The sequence below is a fragment of the Dama dama genome, chromosome 11 (assembly GCF_033118175.1).
Source record: "Dama dama isolate Ldn47 chromosome 11, ASM3311817v1, whole genome shotgun sequence".
In the NCBI taxonomy this organism is placed as follows: Eukaryota; Metazoa; Chordata; class Mammalia; order Artiodactyla; family Cervidae; genus Dama; species Dama dama.
In genome coordinates, this window is record NC_083691.1 from 100,567,681 (window position 1) to 100,587,372 (window position 19,692).

Sequence of the window (19,692 nt, forward strand, 5' to 3'; positions counted from 1 at the left end):
AAACCCAAGTCCTCATGAGAAGCCTTGGGCTAAATGGGGCTCCTCTTGGGTAGATGTCAGGCAACCAGAAGTACCTGGACACTTTCAGGGAGAAACGGCCTTTGCTTCAGGTCAGAGAGGGACTTCCCCAGTGGCGCAGTTGGTAAAGAATCCGCCTGCCAATGCAGGAGATGCAAGAGACTTGGGTTCGATCCCTGGGTCGGGAAGATCCCCTAGAGTAGGAAATGGCTACCCATTCCGATAGTCTTGCCTGGAGAATTCCATGGACAGAGGAGCCTGGCGGGCTACAGTCCATGGGGTCACAGAATCGGACGTGACTGAGTGACTAAAAACAACAACAAAGCATCTAATTGCATCACCCAGCAAGGCCAGGGCCTGAGTGTCCATGGCCAGACCTCTCCTCTGAGAGTATAATTGTTTCTGTTCCTCCCTCCACCTGACTCACGTTCCTGAGACACGAGTCTACATCCCTGGGAGAACTCAGGGCAGGCTCACGGGGATGCTGGGCTGGGTTTCCATGGGAAGGCTTTTCTGGGGGCAGAACCACCCAGGGGCCTGTTTCCAGGCAAGGGGTCTTGGGCCTCACATCTACGCACAGTCAGAAGGAGCCTCAGCTCAAGGCACAGGGGCCTCATTCTCCCCAACTGAAAAACCGGGGTCAGAGCCATCTCCCCACTGCAGGTTGTATTCTGCTCCCCTCTCCCGAGGCCTCTGGTCATTTCTATGGCAACAGCTTTACAGACCTGACTCAGTGGGAGCCTGGGTGATGTGACACTGTTGGCCTGGAGAGGCCACAGGAGCAGAAAGCAGCAGCCCGCCCCAGCTGAACAAAGTGTATGTTCAACGGGATAAGGGCCATTAAACCTCTGGGATGTGTGTGTGCGCGCGTGTGTGTGTTCAATGGAAGAAGGACCATCTAAAACCTTTGGGGGGGGGCGGGTGTGTGTGTGTGTTCAATGGGAGAAGGGCCATTAAACCTCTAGGGTGTGTGTGTGTGTGTTCAACAGGAGAAAGGCCATTAAACCCTCTGGGGTGTGTGTGTGTGTGTGTGTGTGTGTGTGTGTGTGTTCAATGGGAAAAGGGCCATTAAATCCTCTGGGGGGCGCGTGTGTGTGTGTGTTCAACGGGAAAAGGGCCATTAAATCCTCTGGGGGAGGGGTGTGTGTGTGTGTATTCAACGGGAAAAGGGCCATTAAACCCTCTCGGGGGTGTGTGTGTGTGTGTGTGTGTTAGTGTGTGTGTGTGTGTTTTCAATGGGAAAAGGGCCATTAATACCTCTGGGGTGTGTGTGTGTGTGTGTGTGTGTGTGTGTGTGAAAAGGTAAAACAAAGACCGAGAATTTAGAGTCCTTAACAGAAACCCTCTCTCAGGGGGGTGTGTGTGTGTGTGTGTGTTTTCAATGGGAAAAGGGCCATTAATACCTCTGGGGTGTGTGTGTGTGTGTGTGTGTGTGTGTGAAAAGGTAAAACAAAGACCGAGAATTTAGAGTCCTTAACAGAAACCCTGGACAAAGCTGTGCTTCTAAAATCTAAAACCATAAGTCCCGAATGTGACTTGAAGTCGTCCCCAGAGAAAAGTGCATCTTTCAAACCCAGTTAGTCCAACAGAGAACAGGACATCCCACATAATGAGGCAAGCTAGAATTAGAGAGCTAAAAATAATTTCAGGTGTGTTTTGCCAAGAATTCAAAAGGCCTTTCGGTCCACCAGCCTTCGCTGGGTACCCATTGTGTATCTACCACACACACTGAGAGCTGGAAGCATGGGTATGTGGAGGAATATTTCTGCAACTCTGTTCCCTGAAGATACAGGGCATGGAGGGAAGGGATTCAGGGCACAGAGGTGTGCTCGGTGATGACAAGAGAGAATCAATTTTCTCGTTGCTGTTTCTCCATAGACAAGGCTTCTAAAGAGACACACCACTTTATTCCTCTTTGAAGCAGACAGACTGAAAATCCTGTTGGCAAGCCCACAGGAAGCACTAAGCTTGACAAGCATTGAAGTGGTGAGGCCACCCCAGCGTTTGGAAGGGATGAGAAGCCAAGTCCCATCATAGGAACGCCAACTAAAACCTTTCTCTTGTTGCTTTGGAGAGGCCCAGGCCTTGACCATGCGCTTGGATCCCAGCTGCTAGGGCCACGCCCAGCTCCCCTCTTCCCAACATTGGACATCACAAGGACGCCTTCTCATCTGCTCTGTAACCCGAAAGTTTGGTCTATGACTAGTCCCTCCCTCTGAAAGCAGAAATGATTTCATGTACATTCAGCACTTCCACAGTCCCTGACGCGTGGCAAACGCTCAACAAAGGTTGGTAATTACCAGTATAATGAGTCTAGGGCTCATTAATAAATTGACAATCTCGGGGGCATGGCTCTGTGAAGGTAAATCGTTTTCCAGACTCCTCCGCAGGCTGGAAAAAGATGAAAGGCATTTTCCGCTGAGGCTGGTAAGTTAAATAGGTAATCGGGATGAGTAATATCATCTGCCCCAAAGTGGACGATGATGATAACAAAACCTGTTCTCCCTAGGGGCTCCGGAGACCACAGGTGTCTCCAGCGCGCTGACCTGTCCCAGCTCCAGCCTGGTTGGTGCAACACTGCCCCCCGGTGAGGACAGAGGAACTACAGGGAAATTCTTAAAAGGACCGTGGTTGAAGTTTAGTCGCTGAGCGCTGTCTGACTGGTTTGCTACCCCATGGACTGCAGCCCACCAGGTTCCTCTGTCTATGGGATTTTCCAGGCAAGAATACTGGAGTGGGTTTCCATTTCCTCCTCTGGGGGATCTTCTTGACCCAGGGACTGAACTGGGTCTCCTCACTGCAGTTGGTCTCCTGAATTACAGGTGGATTCTTTACCACTGAGCCACCTAGGAAGCCCCCTTTGTCTGTAGCTCATTCTTTTTATGGTTGAACAGTAGTTCATTGTGTGAATAAGCCTTAATTTAGTTTTGTATTGTACTGATGGTGACATTTGGTCTGTTCCCAGTTTTGACTACTAAAAATAGCACTACTAGGAACAATCTTGTGTAAGTGTTTTTGTGAACACGTGTTTTCATTTCTCTTGGGTAAATATTCAGGAGTCAGATTTCCGGGTCAATGGGTAGATACATGTTTAACTTTCTAAGAATTTGCTAAACCATTTTTCCAAAGTGGTGGTAGCATTTTCACCTTCCCATCAACAGTATATGCTGCTGCTGCTAAGTCTCTTCAGTCATGTCCGACTCTGTGTGACCCCATAGACGGCAGCCCACCAGGCTCCCCTGTTCCTGGGATTCTCCAGGCAAGAACACTGGAGTGGGTTGCCATTTCCTCCTCCAATGCATGAAAGTGGAAAGTGAAAGTGAAGTAGCTCAGTCGTGTCCGACTCTTAGCGACCTCATGGACTGCAGCCTACCAGGCCCCTCTGTCCATGGGATTTTCCAAGCAAGAGTACTGGAGTGGGTTGCCATTGCCTTCTCCAAACAGTATATGAGTCTCCTTTTATTTCTAAAGTTTGGAGAAGTGCAGTTCTACGTGAGCAGCAAAACAAGGAGAATGAGCATTCATGTAAACTATGACGTCAGGATTTGATGAGAAAGCTGTTCTTTCTAAAACTCCCTGCACAGAGACTTTCCTGGTGGTCCAGTGGTTAAGGATCTGCCTTCCAATGCAGGGGACATGGGTTCAATTCCTGGCCAGGAAACTAAGATCCCACATGCCATGGGGCAAATAAGCCTGCATGCGGGAACTACAGAGCCCACAGGCCACAACTGGAGAGAAGCCTTCACTTCACAAGAAAGATCCCTTGTGCCACAACTAAGACCCAAAACAGCCAAAAAAGATGTAAATATTTTAAAAATAAAATCCCTACACAAATGGAAATGCTGGATTAAAACATCATAGGTCTGCTTATAAAAATGTAAGCGCTACCTTCAGACAGCAAAACCAAAAGAAGAAGAAGGACTTCTTACTAAAAGAAACCAAGGATCTTTGGGGAAAGGCTAGTTTCTGATTTGGTACAAGGAAAGAAAAAAAAGTAAGCCTGGAACCCCTTCCATGTCAGACTAAGGACGGAGTGGCCAGCAAGAAGGGTTCTCACTTTCCACTTTTTATTATAACAAAATGATGGAAGATAATATTCCTAATACAGATAACTAACAAAGAACTTCTATCAAGAATACATATAAAGAACTTCCACAAATGAATCAGAATCTTTTTTAATGAACAAATGACTTGAATTGTTGTAATAGGGAGCAAACTTTGTGTTCTGTTATTAAGTCAATCACTAAAGGGATATTGCCTGTAAATTAAATTATATATACTGGTCCATCTCTGAGAGGGGCTTCCCAGGTGGTTTGGTTGTAAAGAATCCACATGCCAACACAAGCAGATGGAGAAACATACCGTGTTCATGGATTGGAAGAATCAATATTGTCAAAATGGCTATTCTACCCAAAGTGATCTATAGATTCAATGCAATCCCTATCAAGCTACCAATGGTATTTTTCACAGAACTAGAACAAATAATTTCACAATTTGTATGGAAATACAAAAAACCTCGAATAGCCAAAGTAATCTTGAGAAAGAAGAATGGAACTGGAGGAATCAACCTGCCTGACTTCAGACTCTACTACAAAGCCACAGTCATCAAGACAGTACGGTACTGGCACAAAGACAGAAATATAGATCAGTGGAACAGAATAGAAAGCCCAGAGATAAATCCATGAACCTATGGACACCTTATCTTCGACAAAGGAGGCAAGAATATACAATGGAAAAAAGACAACCTCTTTAACAAGTGGTGCTGGGAAAACTGGTCAACCACTTGTAAAAGAATGAAACTAGAACACTTTCTAACACCATACACAAAAATAAACTCAAAATGGATTAAAGATCTAAATGTAAGACCAGAAACTATAAAACTCCTAGAGGAGAACATAGGCAAAACACTCTCCGACATGAATCACAGCAGGATCCTCTATGACCCACCTCCCAGAATATTGGAAATAAAAGCAAAAATAAACAAATGGGACCTAATGAAACTTAAAAGCTTTTGCACTACAAAGGAAACTATAAGTAAGGTGAAAAGACAGCCCTCAGATTGGGAGAAAATAATAGCAAATGAAGCAACAGACAAAGGATTAATCTCAAAAATATACAAGCAACTCCTGAAGCTCAATTCCAGAAAAATAAATGACCCAATCAAAAAATGGGCTAAAGAACTAAACAGACATTTCTCCAAAGAAGACATACAGATGGCTAACAAACACATGAAAAGATGCTCAACATCACTCATTATCAGAGAAATGCAAATCAAAACCACAATGAGGTACCATTACACGCCAGTCAGGATGGCTGCTATCCAAAAGTCTACAAGCAATAAATGCTGGAGAGGGTGTGGAGAAAAGGGAACCCTCTTACACTGTTGGTGGGAATGCAAACTAGTACAGCCACTATGGAAAACAGTGTGGAGATTTCTTAAAAAACTGGAAATAGAACTGCCATATGACCCAGCAATCCCACTTCTAGGCATACACACTGAGGAAACCAGATCTGAAAGAGACACGTGCACCCCAATGTTCATCGCAGCACGGTTTATAATAGCCAGGACATGGAAGCAACCTAGATGCCCAACAGCAGACGAATGGATAAGGAAGCTGTGGTACATATACACCATGGAATATTACTCAGCCATTAAAAAGAATTCATTTGAATCAGTTCTAATGAGATGGATGAAACTGGAGCCCATTATACAGAGTGAAGTAAGCCAGAAAGATAAAGAACATTACAGCATACTAACACATATATATGGAATTTAGAAAGATGGTAACGATAACCCTATATGCAAAACAGAAAAAGAGACACAGAAGTACAGAACAGACTTTTGAACTCTGTGGGAGAAGGTGAGGGTGGGATGTTTCGAAAGAACAGCGTGTATATTATCTATGGTGAAACAGATCACCAGCCCAGGTGGGATGCATGAGACAAGTGCTCGGGCCTGGTGCACTGGGAAGACCCAGAGGAATCGGGTGGAGAGGGAGGTGGGAGGGGGGATCGGGATGGGGAATACGTGTAAATCTATGGCTGATTCATATCAATGTATGACAAAACCCACTGAAAAAAAAAAAAAAAAAAAAAAGAATCCACATGCCAATGCAGGAGATACAGGTTCAATCCCTGGGTCGGGGAGACCCCTTGGAGAACGATATGGCAACCTACTCCAGTATTCTTGCCTGGGAAATCCCATGGACAGAGAAGCCTGGCAGGGCTACAGTCCGTGGGGTCAAAAATGAGTTGGACTCGACTTAGTGACTAAACAACAACAATCTCTGAGAACCCTGCCTCCCCGGTAATGAGTTTTCAGTGAAAATACCTTTGTTTAGCTCACAGTAATCATCCTGACCATACCCACCTGTGAATGGCTGCAGGCAGGAAGAAATTAACAATCTGCACTGGAGTCTGGCCAGAATCAGGACTTTACCTCCTCACCTATTAGTATAAAAGAAGCCTGAATTCTAACTCAGGGAAGATGGTTCTTTGGGACATTAGTCTACCATATTCTTGGTCTGCTGGCTTTCTCAACAAGTCATTACTCCTTGTCCCAACAACTCGTCTCTCGATTTATTTGCCTGTCATTTTGGCAAGCCATAGTAGCTTGGACTTAGTAAGATAGTCACTTAAAAAAAAAGATATCCAAATGTTCAACTAGCATTTGAAAAAGTGATCAGTATCATTAGTTATCAGAAAAATGAAAATTAAAACCACCACAAAAGACCACTGCACATCAACCAGATTGTTAAAAAATTTAAAGGCTAAAATTAGAGTGTAGACAAACTGGAATGCTCATGCTTTAATGACAGAGGTGTTTTAAATTGGTAAAAGTTGTCTGGAAACCATTTGACATTATCTTCTAAAGCTAAATATACGTCTGCTCCGTGACTCAGGAATTTTCCTCCCAGGTATATGCTCAAGAGAAAAGCATAGGCCTAACAGGAATGTTCATAGCAGTTATATTTATAATAGCCCCAAACTAGAAACAACTCGAATATCCATCAACAGTAGAATGGATTGTAGTATAGTCATACAATGGAATACTATATCGTCAGTGGAAAAGAACAAATTACTGATGCATACAAGATAGTTGGGCTTCCCAGGTGGCACTAGTGGTGAAGAACCTCCCTACCAATGCAGGAGACATAAGAGATGCAGGTTTGATCCCTGGGTTGGGAAGATCCCCTGGAAGAGGGCACGGCAATCCACTCCAGTATCCTTGCCTGGAGAATCCCATGGCCAGAGTAGCCTGGTGGGCTACAGTCCATGGGGTCACTAAGAGTCTGACATGACTGAAGGGACTTGGCATGAATGCACAATGTAATAACTGATTCAGGCAAGGATCTTCAATGGAGTCCAAAAACACTAGGTGAACTTTTGTTGGGAAGCAATACATTCAGATGACTTATTAAGTCAAAAAGGAGAGATGATTAATTATAATAAGGGAATCTGGACAAACATTGGAAGAAAGTAATCAAACTTAGCATTAGGAACAACAGGACAAACTGGCATTTTGAGTTTCTTGATATGATTTGAGGATTACACAACAGTCAGGTAGATTTCTTGCTAAAAATGCTTAATCTGGTTCTAATCATGAGAAAATAATCAGAAAATACAGATTGTGGGACATTCCACAAAATGACTGTCCTGGACTCCTCAAAATGTTAATGTCATGAAAGACAAAAAGAGGTTGAAAGATCATTCTAGACTGAAGCAGCCTACAGAGGTAGGGCAAAGAAAATGCAATGTGTTATCATTGATTGAAAACGGATGGTGGAGCTATAAATGACATTTTGGGATAACTGTGGATGAAATAAAACTGACTATATATTAGATAGGGCTTCCCAGGTGGCTCAGCGGTAAAAGAATCTGCCTCCCAATGCAGGAGACGCAGGTTTGATCCCTGGGCGGGGAGATCCCCCAGAGAAGGAAATGGCAACCCACTCCAGCATTCTTGCCTGGGAAATCCCATGGGCAGAGGAGCCTGGCGGGCTACCGTCCACAGGGTTGCAAAAAGTTAGACACGACTTAGCAACTTAGTAAATTTAATTTACAACTTAAATTCTTTTATTTAAGACCAAGGACAATGTCTCTTCCACCACCACTCTCAACTCTGGACAGACAATGCAAATTGCCAACCTCTGATTTCTACCCCTTCAATTTGCCTAAAAGGACCACTTATCCCTTTAAAATGTCATCCCCTTAGCATTATGAGACCGTCTAGCTCAGTCAAGATGTCCTCTTTCCATCATGGCACACCCTGTTTCCTGTGCAAGGATTCAGCAGCGTACATACACATCAGGGTGTTGGAAATAACTCTCCTCTCTCCCTAGGGAGATCCACAGTGTCCTCTGTCAGGATATTTTTAAAAAATGCGAAACTCTTCTCTCACATTCTGAGTAAGCTATGTCCCATATCACCAATGACTTCTCAATTAAATTTCTTTTGTAACATAGTCTTAATTCCTTTGTAGCCCTCACAGCATTATAGTAATTGTTCAGTAAGGATGTTCTGAATGTATTGCATTTACATTGCTTTTATCCAGTATCAATTCTCTTTTGCTGGTTGAAGGCTGAATGCTCACTAAAGGCTTTTCCATATTCCCTGATTTTCCCTCCAGAATGAGTTTTCTGATGTTGAGAAAGGGATGAACTCTGGCTGAAAGCCTTTCCACATTCCTTACACTTATAGGGTTTTTCTCCAGTGTGAGTTTTCTGATGCTTTGTAAGAGATGAGCTCTGGCTGAAGGCTTTTCCACAGTCCTTACACTTGTAAGGTTTCTCTCCAGTGTGTGTTCTCTGATGGCGGATAAGGGCTGAACGGTCACTGAAGGCTTTGGCACAGTCGTTGCACTTGTAGGGTTTCTCCCCTGTGTGAGTTCTCTGGTGCTGAGTCAGGGCTGAGCAGTAGCCAAAGGCCTTCCCACATTCGTTACACTCATAAGGCCTCTCCCCGGTATGAGTTCTCTGGTGCTGAATGAGGCCTGAGCGATCACTAAAAGCTTTTCCACACTCATTACACTTATAGGGTTTCTCTCCAGTGTGGATGACCTGATGCTGGGTAAGGAATGTGCTTTGGCTGAAGGCCTTCCCACATTCATTACACTCGTAAGGTTTCTCTCCAGTATGAATTCGCTGATGTTGAGTGAGGTATGAACTCTGATTGAAGGCCTTCCCGCATTCATTGCATTCATAAGGTTTCTCCCCAGTATGAATTATATGGTGCCTAATAAGGGCTGAGCGGTGACTGAAGGCTTTCCCACATTCGTGACATCTGTAAGGTTTCTCTCCCGTGTGAATCCTCTGGTGCAGAGTCAGGTGTATGCTCTGACTGAAGGCTTTACCGCATTCATTACATTCATAGGGTTTTTCTCCTGTGTGAATTCGCTGATGCAAGACAAAAGCTGAGTAATAACTAAAGGCCTTCTCACACTCATTACACTTCCAAGGTTTCTTTCCTGCACAGATTTTCTCATGTTTCATTAGATCTGAACTTTGCTTCAAGTTCTTTTTAAATGAATCACGGCTGTGTCGGCTCTCTCCTTGCTGTTGGACAAGTAATGACCTCCGACTAAAATTTCTTCCAAATTCATCACACTGGTAGCTTCTCTCCCCAGAAGGTTTCGTCTGAGGGCCAGCCTCTTGTATTAAATGTTTCTCATGGTTTTCCTGCTGATTCTTTAAAGAATCTTCACATTCACTGGAACTTTCCTTTGGAAATCTCTCTACTAACACCCCAGGGGTTGATTCTTCTTCAGAAATGTCCTGCTCTGGGGCTACCTCCTTGCTCTCTGGTTCTGTACCCCAGTCTGAAATAAACAAAACTACAATGTTATAATTTCTTACACTGGGAGAAAAATAATTGCTGTGAAAGGAAAATAATGAAAGAAACAAAAAATGCTTACAGGGAACAGAGGAGCTTGGAAATTCCCACAAATAGCCTTGCAACCTTGAGTGAGCATGAGAAAAGAAAGATGACTGGGCAAAGGGGTGCAGAGGCATAAAGGGAGAGGTGAGCAGGTACTCAACAGTCCCGTGTCTAGCATGGGAGGAAATGAGAAAGAGTAATAGAACAAGACAAAACAGAGGTGATGGGGGGAACAGCAGATAACAAACATGGTCTGGTGGAGACTGGGGGGATCAGAGAGGGACGGTCTGCCAGGGACTGCCCACTGTCACAACCTTATCAGAGCATCATGTTCTGAGAATGTCCATTGTCAGCTGACCTTACCACGAATCTTTTCTTATTCTAGTATGTCCCAATCACTGCTAGCAGACTGAACTTCTAAACCCATACCTCTTAACACAAAAACCTTTGTTGGTTCCACCGTCTCAGAGTGTGACACAAAATCCTCGAAGCTAGCATTCAAGGTAGTCCAGATCTACAAATTAAATTAGTAACTGAAAGGCAACTTAGCAGCTCTGATCACTCCACACTGAAAACACTGGAAGGAGTAAGCCAGAACCAAGTTTTTTCAAAAAATGAGCAATGTATGGGGAGGAGAATTTCAAACCCCTCACAGACTCAGTTTGGTCCAGACTAGGCCTCAAATTCTAGACTTCTTAGTAAGAGTTTGGGGGAGGGGATGGGGAAAGCTGCACCACTAGCAATGTTTAAATATTCCAGGCTTAAATGGTCATTAGTATCCATTCCAACCAAGACTTTACATGACATGAATCAATACAATACAATGTTCTCAATAACATAAAATCAGGGAAGTGCTGGGATTATAATGACAAGTTGGTGGAAACAGGTTAAAGGCAAACGGACTTTTGGCTAAGGGGAGTGGAAGAACTGAAGGCCCAAACATTCATAGAGAACACATGGTTAGTGCAGGGTAGTCAGAGACTTGCCTGTCTGGTGTTAAGGGTTCAAGCTGAAGAGAGAAGGTACAATGACTAGGCAGGTAGGTTAGCAAAGGTCTTGAGGGCAGAAGAGGAATACGGAACTGGAAGAGTTAAGTAGCTCACAGTGGGGAATCTGGCAGTAATATGCTGCCTAAGTAGACAAGGATAAGAAAATATAATTAAAAATTAAAGAAAGTATAATTAGCTGGTGGTCTATTACAGCATCCAGTTTGACAGAAGTGATAGGCTCAAATCTTTCAAAAAGTTAGCAGGACTTAATCCTTAGTTATCATTTGCTTAGCATAGAGCCAGGTACTGTTCTAAGCATTTCTCTTAGACTATTTCATTTGATCCTGACAACCAACCCATGAGTTAAAGCTATTGTTATCTGCATTTTACATATTCCCCATTTTACTGTTGGGAAATTTGAGTCACAGAATGGATAATTCCCAGATGGCTTAGATGGCAAAGAATCTACCTGCCAATGCAGGAGACATGGGTTCACTCCCTGGGTTGGAAAGATCCCCTGGAGAAGGAAATGGCAACCCACTCCAGTATTCTTGTCCAGAAATCCCCCATGGACAGAGAAGACTGGCAGGCTATAGTCCATGGGTGGCAAAAGAGCTCGATACAACCTATTGACTAAACAAACAAATCGATACTTCACTAGAGCTGATAAGTAGTTCAAATTGGCTTTGAACCCAGGAAAAGTGGTTCCAAAGTCTGCACTCTTAACCACTATGCTATGCTGCCCCCGTTTAGATAGACAGTAAGGCATGGGAAGACTCAGAGACCAATTTATGGTCACTGGTCTGAGACAAAAAGTCACCTTATCCTAAAGAGATATTAATAAAATAGCATATATTAAAAAGCATGGTTTAGAGCCTTGCACCCAAACTATTAATAAATATTTAAGAGTTGATTTCACTTCACCTTATTTGGAGAAGAGAACTGATTTGAAAGGATGGAAAGTATTTGTTTTCCAAAAAACAAACCTATGACTTTACAACAGATCATCATCCACAGAGATACAATGAGGCCCAGGAGAATGGCACTTTAACCTTTCCTTGGGTCTAGCAAAATCAAGCATTTCTAAGATGTTGTTCCCATCTGGGTTTTCTGTTTATGGTTTCCAACAGTCACTCACCTGGATTAGGTGCTTTTGAGACTTTTCTTTCCAGCGTCTCCCCACTCTCCAACTGAGAAATTACATCAGGCTTGGAAATTGGAAGCCCTGTTTACAGGGAAAAAAAAAGGAGTCTCAGTGTATATGTTCAGTGTGAGTGACTTGCTTGTCAGAGAGAACAGGATAAGACAGGATTTCTCTGAAGAAGTTAGGAAGATTGATATGTGGTCTACTTGAGTTCAGAACCAGTGAATCACTTGTTTTCACCTCTCCCTATTAAAAAAATAAGCACCCATTTCCTTTTTTTTCCCCTTTAGCCACAGATTTATTATTTGAATATTTGCAACTATTATTCTATACAAATTTCTTATAAAACTCTACATTCCATATTTCTAGGTCACTTCACTCTCCATTTTATGTACCATTTTCATGAAGAAATACTTCCCAAATCACAATCTGCTTGACAGTGTTTGCTGTTGTTTAGTTGCCAAGTGTCCAACTCTTTGCGACCCCATAGACTGCAGCCCACCAGGCTCCTGTGTCAATGGGATTTCCCAGGCAAGAATACTGGAGTGGGTTGTCATTTCTTCTCCACACCCATTTCTTAAGAGGTGTTTCTCCTAGAACTTTGTCTCAGCATCCTCAGTCAGGAAATAGGGAAGAAGGATGGCTACTACCTTGGCAAATACAGTTTTTAAAAGGTGTTCATTTCTGATTCTAGAAGTGTTAAGCCTATGTTTAGAAACAAAGAGCAGAAGATACCTGCCTTATACCGGGATTAGGAATCATTGCATCTAAGAACCTCAGAGCTCCTAGGAACTGAGGAAGCCAGGGTACCACATTGAGTAATTTCGCAGGGTGGGGGTGGGGGTGGGAGTGCTGCTTACCGAGCAAGACCAGATTCCTAGGCTTCTCAGGCTTGCCTCCCTGTGGAGGGTTCAGCTGTTTCCACTGGGTGACAGCCTCGGCCATGTCCCTGATCATCGATCCCTGAAAACCAACCACATCAGTGCTCACCAAGGGACCTCCTACCAGAAGCCTCTGGGCAGGACTCAAGAAGATGGCATAGGAGAAGGAAGACAGGGAGAATAGGAAGGTTAGGCAAAATGACCTCTACCATTCCAACACTGATGTATTTACAACCACAGACTCGCTCCTGACCGTCATGCACCAGAATTGAATATAACCTGCAGCTGGGAAGGAACATCTTCAGGGTAAAATCCAAGGATACCAAGTTCCTAGTTTATGTATCAACAAGTTAAATGATAGAACTATAGAAATCCTTACTATTTAGACATGGGAGAGTAGAGGAAATATAAATTAAGCACTTTGTTTATGGTAGGGTTTAAAAATACAAGAGATTCAACAAATAGGAATTACTTTTCCCTCTAGTTTTCCTTTGACAATATAATCAGTCCAATATATTTACAAAAAAATCAGGATGTTTGCTACACATGTTGCAGTATATAGATTTATTTATAAAACAGCATTTTAAGCCCCAATTATTATGAGTTCCCAAAGTGTTTTTGCCATTTCTCCCCAATCAGTCTGACTACTCTGCCACCCACCCCCATCATCTACTCTCTATCCCATCTCACTCTACTCCTCCTGTATTCTCTGTGCTGCAGGCAGCTGGTGGCTGCCTGAAATGTGGGCCACAACTACTTCTGTCCCTTTATACATGTTGCTTCCTGTTCCTGAAAGTTCCCCCTTTGCCCCATCCTTTCAGCTGTTTTTTAAAAAAACTGTATTTATTTTTAAAATTTTTTTGCTATGCCATGTGGCATGGGGGATCTTAGTTTCCCTACCAGGGATCGAACCAGTGCCCCTTGCATTGGAAGCATGGAGTCTTAACCACTGGATCACCAGGGAAGTCCCCCTTTCAGCGATTTTGATCCTGCTCACACTTTGGCTTTCAGCTCAGGGAAGCCTTCCCTGACTCTCTAGGTTGTAGCACCATGGGTTTTCCCTTTTCCTGGGTTATGCACACGGTGAGAAGACTTTGTGATGAACATCTGTCTGTCCCCATTAGACACTAATCTCCACGGCAGCAGAGACCAGGTTTAATTTGCCTCAGTGAAGCAGCCCTCCTCTCTGGCACAGAGCAGGAACACTGTAGATATTTGTAACGAGTTCAAAGGAGGAACCTTTGAACAAGAATGAATAGAAACAAGTTTAAATGGGGTGTTCTATGAAAGTGTGCCATGGGGACAGAGGTGGGAGGGGAACGGAAGTTTATCAAGTGTTGAAAACACTGCAGAAGTGTTTACTTTACCTTCCCTTGACCTAGGTGACAGGCAAAAAGTTTAGATTGTTTAGTCAAATGTAGGGAGAGTGAGCAGGGTGGGTAATGTTCCTTTGAATCTATAGCTGAATCTGTTCATGAATGATAAAACAAAAGTCTCATAATTTTTCTAATTCTATTAAAACTTTTCTCTATACAACTTCAAGTTAAAGGAGACACATTGAAACAGACCAGTCCCTGGGATGCTAGCAAATGAACCAGTTATGGCTTTCTTTGAAACACCACTTTTGCCATAGCCCCTTGAATATAAATGTATTGGACTGGCTAAAAAGTTTGTTCAGTGGGTATATATTAAAAAAAATTAAGATGTTTGCTACACATATAGATTTATTTATAAAACAGCATTTTAAGCCCCAATTAGGACTACACACACACATATGTATGCTCCAAAACCAACTGGTTAAGTAATTCACATAATAAAATAAAGTTAAAAGAGCTACCTACTTGAATATTCTCTGCTCAAAATAAGTTAACTATTTTTCTAATACTTGAACAATGAAATCACTTCCCTTTTTGAGTTAGGGTTCCTTAAAGTCATATGCCTCAGGAGTGCTCAGCACAGGCAATATAATTTGTACAGTGTCTTTTCTTTACAAGCAAGGCAGCAGAGACAGACTACCTAGCACTTCCTTTCGGGCTTCAGTTCTGAGAAAACCTCAGCGATCAGACTCATTCAGGAAGGGGGCTGCTGCTCAGTGCGCCTGTGCGGGGCCTGGAGGGCAAGTAAACCAATCATGCACCGTCCAGTGGACAGTAGAGCGCCCCTCTTTCCTCTGAAAGCTGTTGTTGTTCAGTCTCTCAGTTGTGTCTGACTCTTTGCAACCCCATGGACTGCAGCACACCAGGCTTCCCTGTGCTTCACAGTCTGCTGGAGTTTGCTCAAACTCACGTCCATTGAGTTGGTGATGCCACCCAACCATCTCATCCTCTGTCACCTACTTCTCCTCCTCATTCAGGTCAGAAGCAGTACTGGTGTTTCCTCCCAGAGTTCTGGATAAACTGTCAGCACCTGGATGCTGTGAGGCAGGTCTGACGATGACGGGCAGTCCCAGTGCGTTTACCACAAGGTCTGCTGTTCTCCCAGGGTCCTGGACCAGATCCTTCAGGGCACCTAGACTCATCTCCTCTCCTTAATCAGTCATGGCACGTTTTGTCTTGCTGGGACTCTAAAAACTTTCATGGGGTCTTATCTGTCTTTGCAATAAGATCCTGTGTGGGACTTCCCTGGTGGTTACGAAGGGTGGTTAACCCTTCCCAGTGATTAAGAATCTGCCTGCCGATGCAGGGGACATGGATTCGATACCTGATTCAGGAAGATTCCACACACCAAGGAGCAACTAAGCCCGTGCACCACCACTACCGAGCCCCTGAGCCATAACTACTGAAGCCCACACACCTAGAGCCCGTGCTCTGCAACAAGAGCAGCCACCACAATGAGAAGCCCGTGCGCCACAGCAAAGAGTGGCCTCCACTGTGGCAACTAGAGAAGGCCCGAGCACAGCGACAAAGACCCAGCACAGCCAAGCATAAATTTCAAAAAATAAATAAAAAGTTAAAAAAAGATCCTGTGTAGACTTTCCTGTGGTCTGGCTACAACAGGCATACGCTTCTCTCACCACACTCCATCCAGCTCACTCCACAGTGACACACATTTCCTCTGAAAATCTCTGACTCTCTCATCACTTGGAGACTTTTTTCCAAAGCTGTTCTCTCTCTTGGAATATTCCTATATTCTATTTTCCATCTATGTACTCTCTAATCTTTCAAAATGCAGCTTTTATGCCAACACTTCCCCCCCCTAAATACTCTAGAGGATGGAAAAGCTCTTCAAGACCTATGATGACTTGTCGGTACTAGTAATTTCTTTCTATTCTTTTTTGATTTTGAAAAGTTTCTTTAATTAAAAATCTTACTGTCTTACAGTCAAGAATTAAACCCTTATACACAACTAATGAAAGGAAATAATGTTCTTTTGGTGGTCACCACTCTTACAAGGTAACTGTATAGTCTGTGGTCAGAAGTGAATTTTTTTTGTAATTGATGAATTTATTTTTAACTGTTTTGTTCTACTAGTAATTTCAGTATTTAAAATTTCTCTGCATTTAGAAAAATATATCTCTTCTTGCTGTTTAATTATGTTTTTTTTTTTTGGTTGTGCTGGGTCTTTGTTGCTGCACGCAGGCTTTCCCTAATCGTGTTAGGTGAGGGGTACTCTCTAGTTGCAGCGCGAGGGCGTCTCACTGTGGTCACTTCTCCTGTTGCAGAGCGCGGGCTCCGGGGTGTGCAGGCTTCGGTAGTTGTGGCCTGAGGGCTCATTAGTTGCAGTGCGAGGGCTTAGTTGCCCCAAGGCACGTGGGATCATCCCTGACCACGGATCTTCCTTATCTATACCTTGTTTCCTCAGTAAACTTCAGGAGGCAGAGGCAAATGGCTTTTACTCCTTTGCATCTCACCAGCAGGCCAATTACAGCACAGAAGAGCTTGTGCACATCTCGTACTAAGCAGACGGAGAAGTCATGCCAGGAGGCAAAATTCTGCATAAGACAGGAGCAATGACTATCAGTTTATCAGTTTATCAGGATAAAGACAGTGGGCTAGGAATCAGGGCTGAGCAAATCCATAACAATGCTGGAAACCATATTCATGTCCCGAGAACAGAAAAAAAAAAAAGAAATTTAAACCCACCTGGGATGCAGGGGTCAGCAGCACAGTGGTCAGGCCATTTTCTTTGGGGTTTCCAGCCTGAGGAAGGTCTGAGTCCTCAGAAAGTGACCCTATAAATAGATACAGGAACCAGGGTGACTACTCTTGTTTGCAGTAAACTCCCAGAAACTGCCAAACACAACGACTAACTTACCTAGGAAGAGTCAACACAGGGAACCAAGGGACAATTCCACAACATCTCTGAAGCAAGACAGCCATGACCATGGCTGCCTCAGGGATCTCCTAGGCTACTCTGCCCTTAAATTCCAGCAGAACACTGCTGGAAGATCCTGGACACTTAAAGACATGTTTATTTATATCTCTTATCTGCTGAGTGACAGTCAAAATAAACGCGAAGTCCCGCTTATGTCAATCCCTGCCTCTTAATGAGTCATTCCTGTTCTGGTCCAGGTTCACAGGATGAAAGAGTAGTTAAATTCTTTTTGAATACTGGCCTTCTCAGAAAAGCAATGGGCCGTGGGGGGGGGGGGGGGGCGCGGGGATCCAGGGCACTAAACAAATCCTGTGACTTCTCAAATCCTCACTTTCCCCCATCTGCCAAATGGGTCTATTTGGATATTCTCCTTCCTCTACAACAGCCTTATGGGGCTCCTGTGAGAACACATGTCATTATCAAAAAGCCAAATGTTCAGATCTGTCGATTTCGTGGGCAAAAGAAGGCATACATCAACTTAAAGACGGCAGGGCACCCGAAAGACCAGCAGGGCAATGCAGGTCGGGGGCTCCCCTTAAACCCCAACGTGAGATCAACTAGTAGGAGACGTTTTTGTATCTTCCTGAGCCTGCCCCAGCCAGAGGGCAGCCTTTCTCCTTTTTTCTCTCCAGCAGGCGGCATCCCTCTGAAATCCTCACCTCTGCGCTTCGGCTCCATGCTGACTCCCTCCGCGCTACCGCCGGTGACGACTGCGGGAAAAGGGAGAGGCGAACGCGCGAGGGGCCGGGGGTCCACCGCGCCGGCCCACCTAGAGGCCCGGGAACGCTCTCGCGACCCTCGCTGGGCAGCTCGGCGCCCTCCACCCGGGGGCCCTCCCCGGCCCTCCTTCGGGGCACTCAGACTCAAGAGAAGACGCACTCAATCCTCCTGGACCCTAGGCTCGACCTCATGAACACCACTGAGTAGGCTTGGCGGGCGACAAAGGCATCTAGGAGCCTGCGGGGCTGAGTCGCGCCGGCCCGGACTCGCTGCTGAACTACGATTCCCAGAATCCTCCGCAGGGCGCGGCGCGCATCACCGGATGCTGCTTCCCAGAGGACCCCGCGGGCGGCTGGCCAGGCTACTTTCTGCGCTGGGGGCTGTGCTGGGTCCCTACAGGTGCTCAGTCCTTCGGCGCGCTCCTTCCTGGACGCCACAGGTGCGGCCGCTTCCTCAGTGTCTACTCTGGGCTCCGACCCCGGAGGTGCTCTGCCGAGCCAAAACCAGCCTCGAGAGGGACACTCACTCTCCGCAACTGTAACTGGCAGAGGGCGGCGCCACCCGCCCACCAGGATTTCTCTCTGGCTACTGTGCTCCCCCGGAGGGTAGGCGTCCGCATCCCAACGGCTGTTCACTCCGCTCCGTCGCTTCCGGTCTACAGCGCCTCCACACCACTGCGGCTCGGGGTGGGGGTGGGGTGGAGACAGAGATTACCCTAAGTAACCAGACAGCACCTTGGAATAAGGAAAAGTAGAATCTCAAAAATTATATCTTGGTCTCACAAAACAGCAGAGTGGAGTTTAAATCCCTTGGTATAAAAACCCATTGGTCCCCAGTGAGTCCCCATTGTCTTAAGGGTGGATTGACCTTGAGTTCGCCTAAATTTATTAGATTTCCTAAATTTAAATTTGAGGATCACTGTTGCCTTCTAGTCTGTCTTTGTGTTTAGCACAACATCCTTCCAGGAAAGCATCCCTGTCTTCCTTAAGAAGCTCCAGTGCCATCAAAGGCCAGTAACTTTGACGTGAAAGTTGATATTAAGAGAGGTAAACAGGGAACCAGTGAATCACCATGGAAGAGGGAAAAACTGGAAAGGATCACCTCAGCTCAACATGGGCCACTTCACCTACTTTCTGCTTTTTTACCATAGAAGTCCCGCCTCAGTAGCAGAGACCACTTAGGAATTTAACGTCCACAGCCGCTTTTCTCTTCGACTTCTTGAGGAATCACGATTCTGGCTTTATCAGCATGTTACCTAGTGACTGGCACCTGGTAACCTTGCTCCCCAGCTCCTCCTCACCTCTGGTTATTCATGTGAGTTGTGGGGGTTAATGTACTCTTAGTGGCACAGGCCTGGGGATGAGTGAGGGGGTGAGTGCTGCAGAGCTCAGAAGCTGGCCAACCTGGCCATCCTGGCATCCCAGATAAATTTCTGGGATTAGTAGTCCCACCACTTATCTGCCCCAGGCTTTGCTGCACAGGTTTGCTCTATCATATTCAATTCATCTCAGAGTTCATCTCATCTCAGAGTTGATCCTTTTTCTCTGAAGCGTTGATTCCTGGAGTGCTTCTGGTAATCTGTATGGTTAAGTTTTCAGTTCTCTCTTAAAACTTAGGGCTTACTTAAACACCAGAGAAATTATTTCCTTTCTTCAAAACCACTTTTAAAATCTTAGGGTAAAACCCTACAAACACTACCAAGTCTTTTGCCTTATATCCTAAGAATGCCAATTTCTGATTCCAAGATTTG

General features: G+C 44.7%; 1 protein-coding gene across 1 annotated transcript; it reads right to left on the reverse strand.

The window, feature by feature from the left end:
- Positions 1 to 8,098: 8,098 nt before the first annotated feature.
- On the reverse strand, positions 8,099 to 18,533 carry ZNF892 (zinc finger protein 892). Its single transcript, XM_061156029.1, has 5 exons — positions 17,882 to 18,533; positions 16,991 to 17,079; positions 12,888 to 12,990; positions 12,022 to 12,108; positions 8,099 to 9,835 (listed from the first exon to the last, which is right to left on the reverse strand). Exons 1-5 carry the CDS (start codon positions 17,898 to 17,900, stop codon positions 8,565 to 8,567), a joined length of 1,569 nt encoding a protein of 522 aa, XP_061012012.1. The 5' UTR covers positions 17,901 to 18,533; the 3' UTR covers positions 8,099 to 8,564.
- Between the last annotated feature and the right edge of the window lie 1,159 nt (positions 18,534 to 19,692).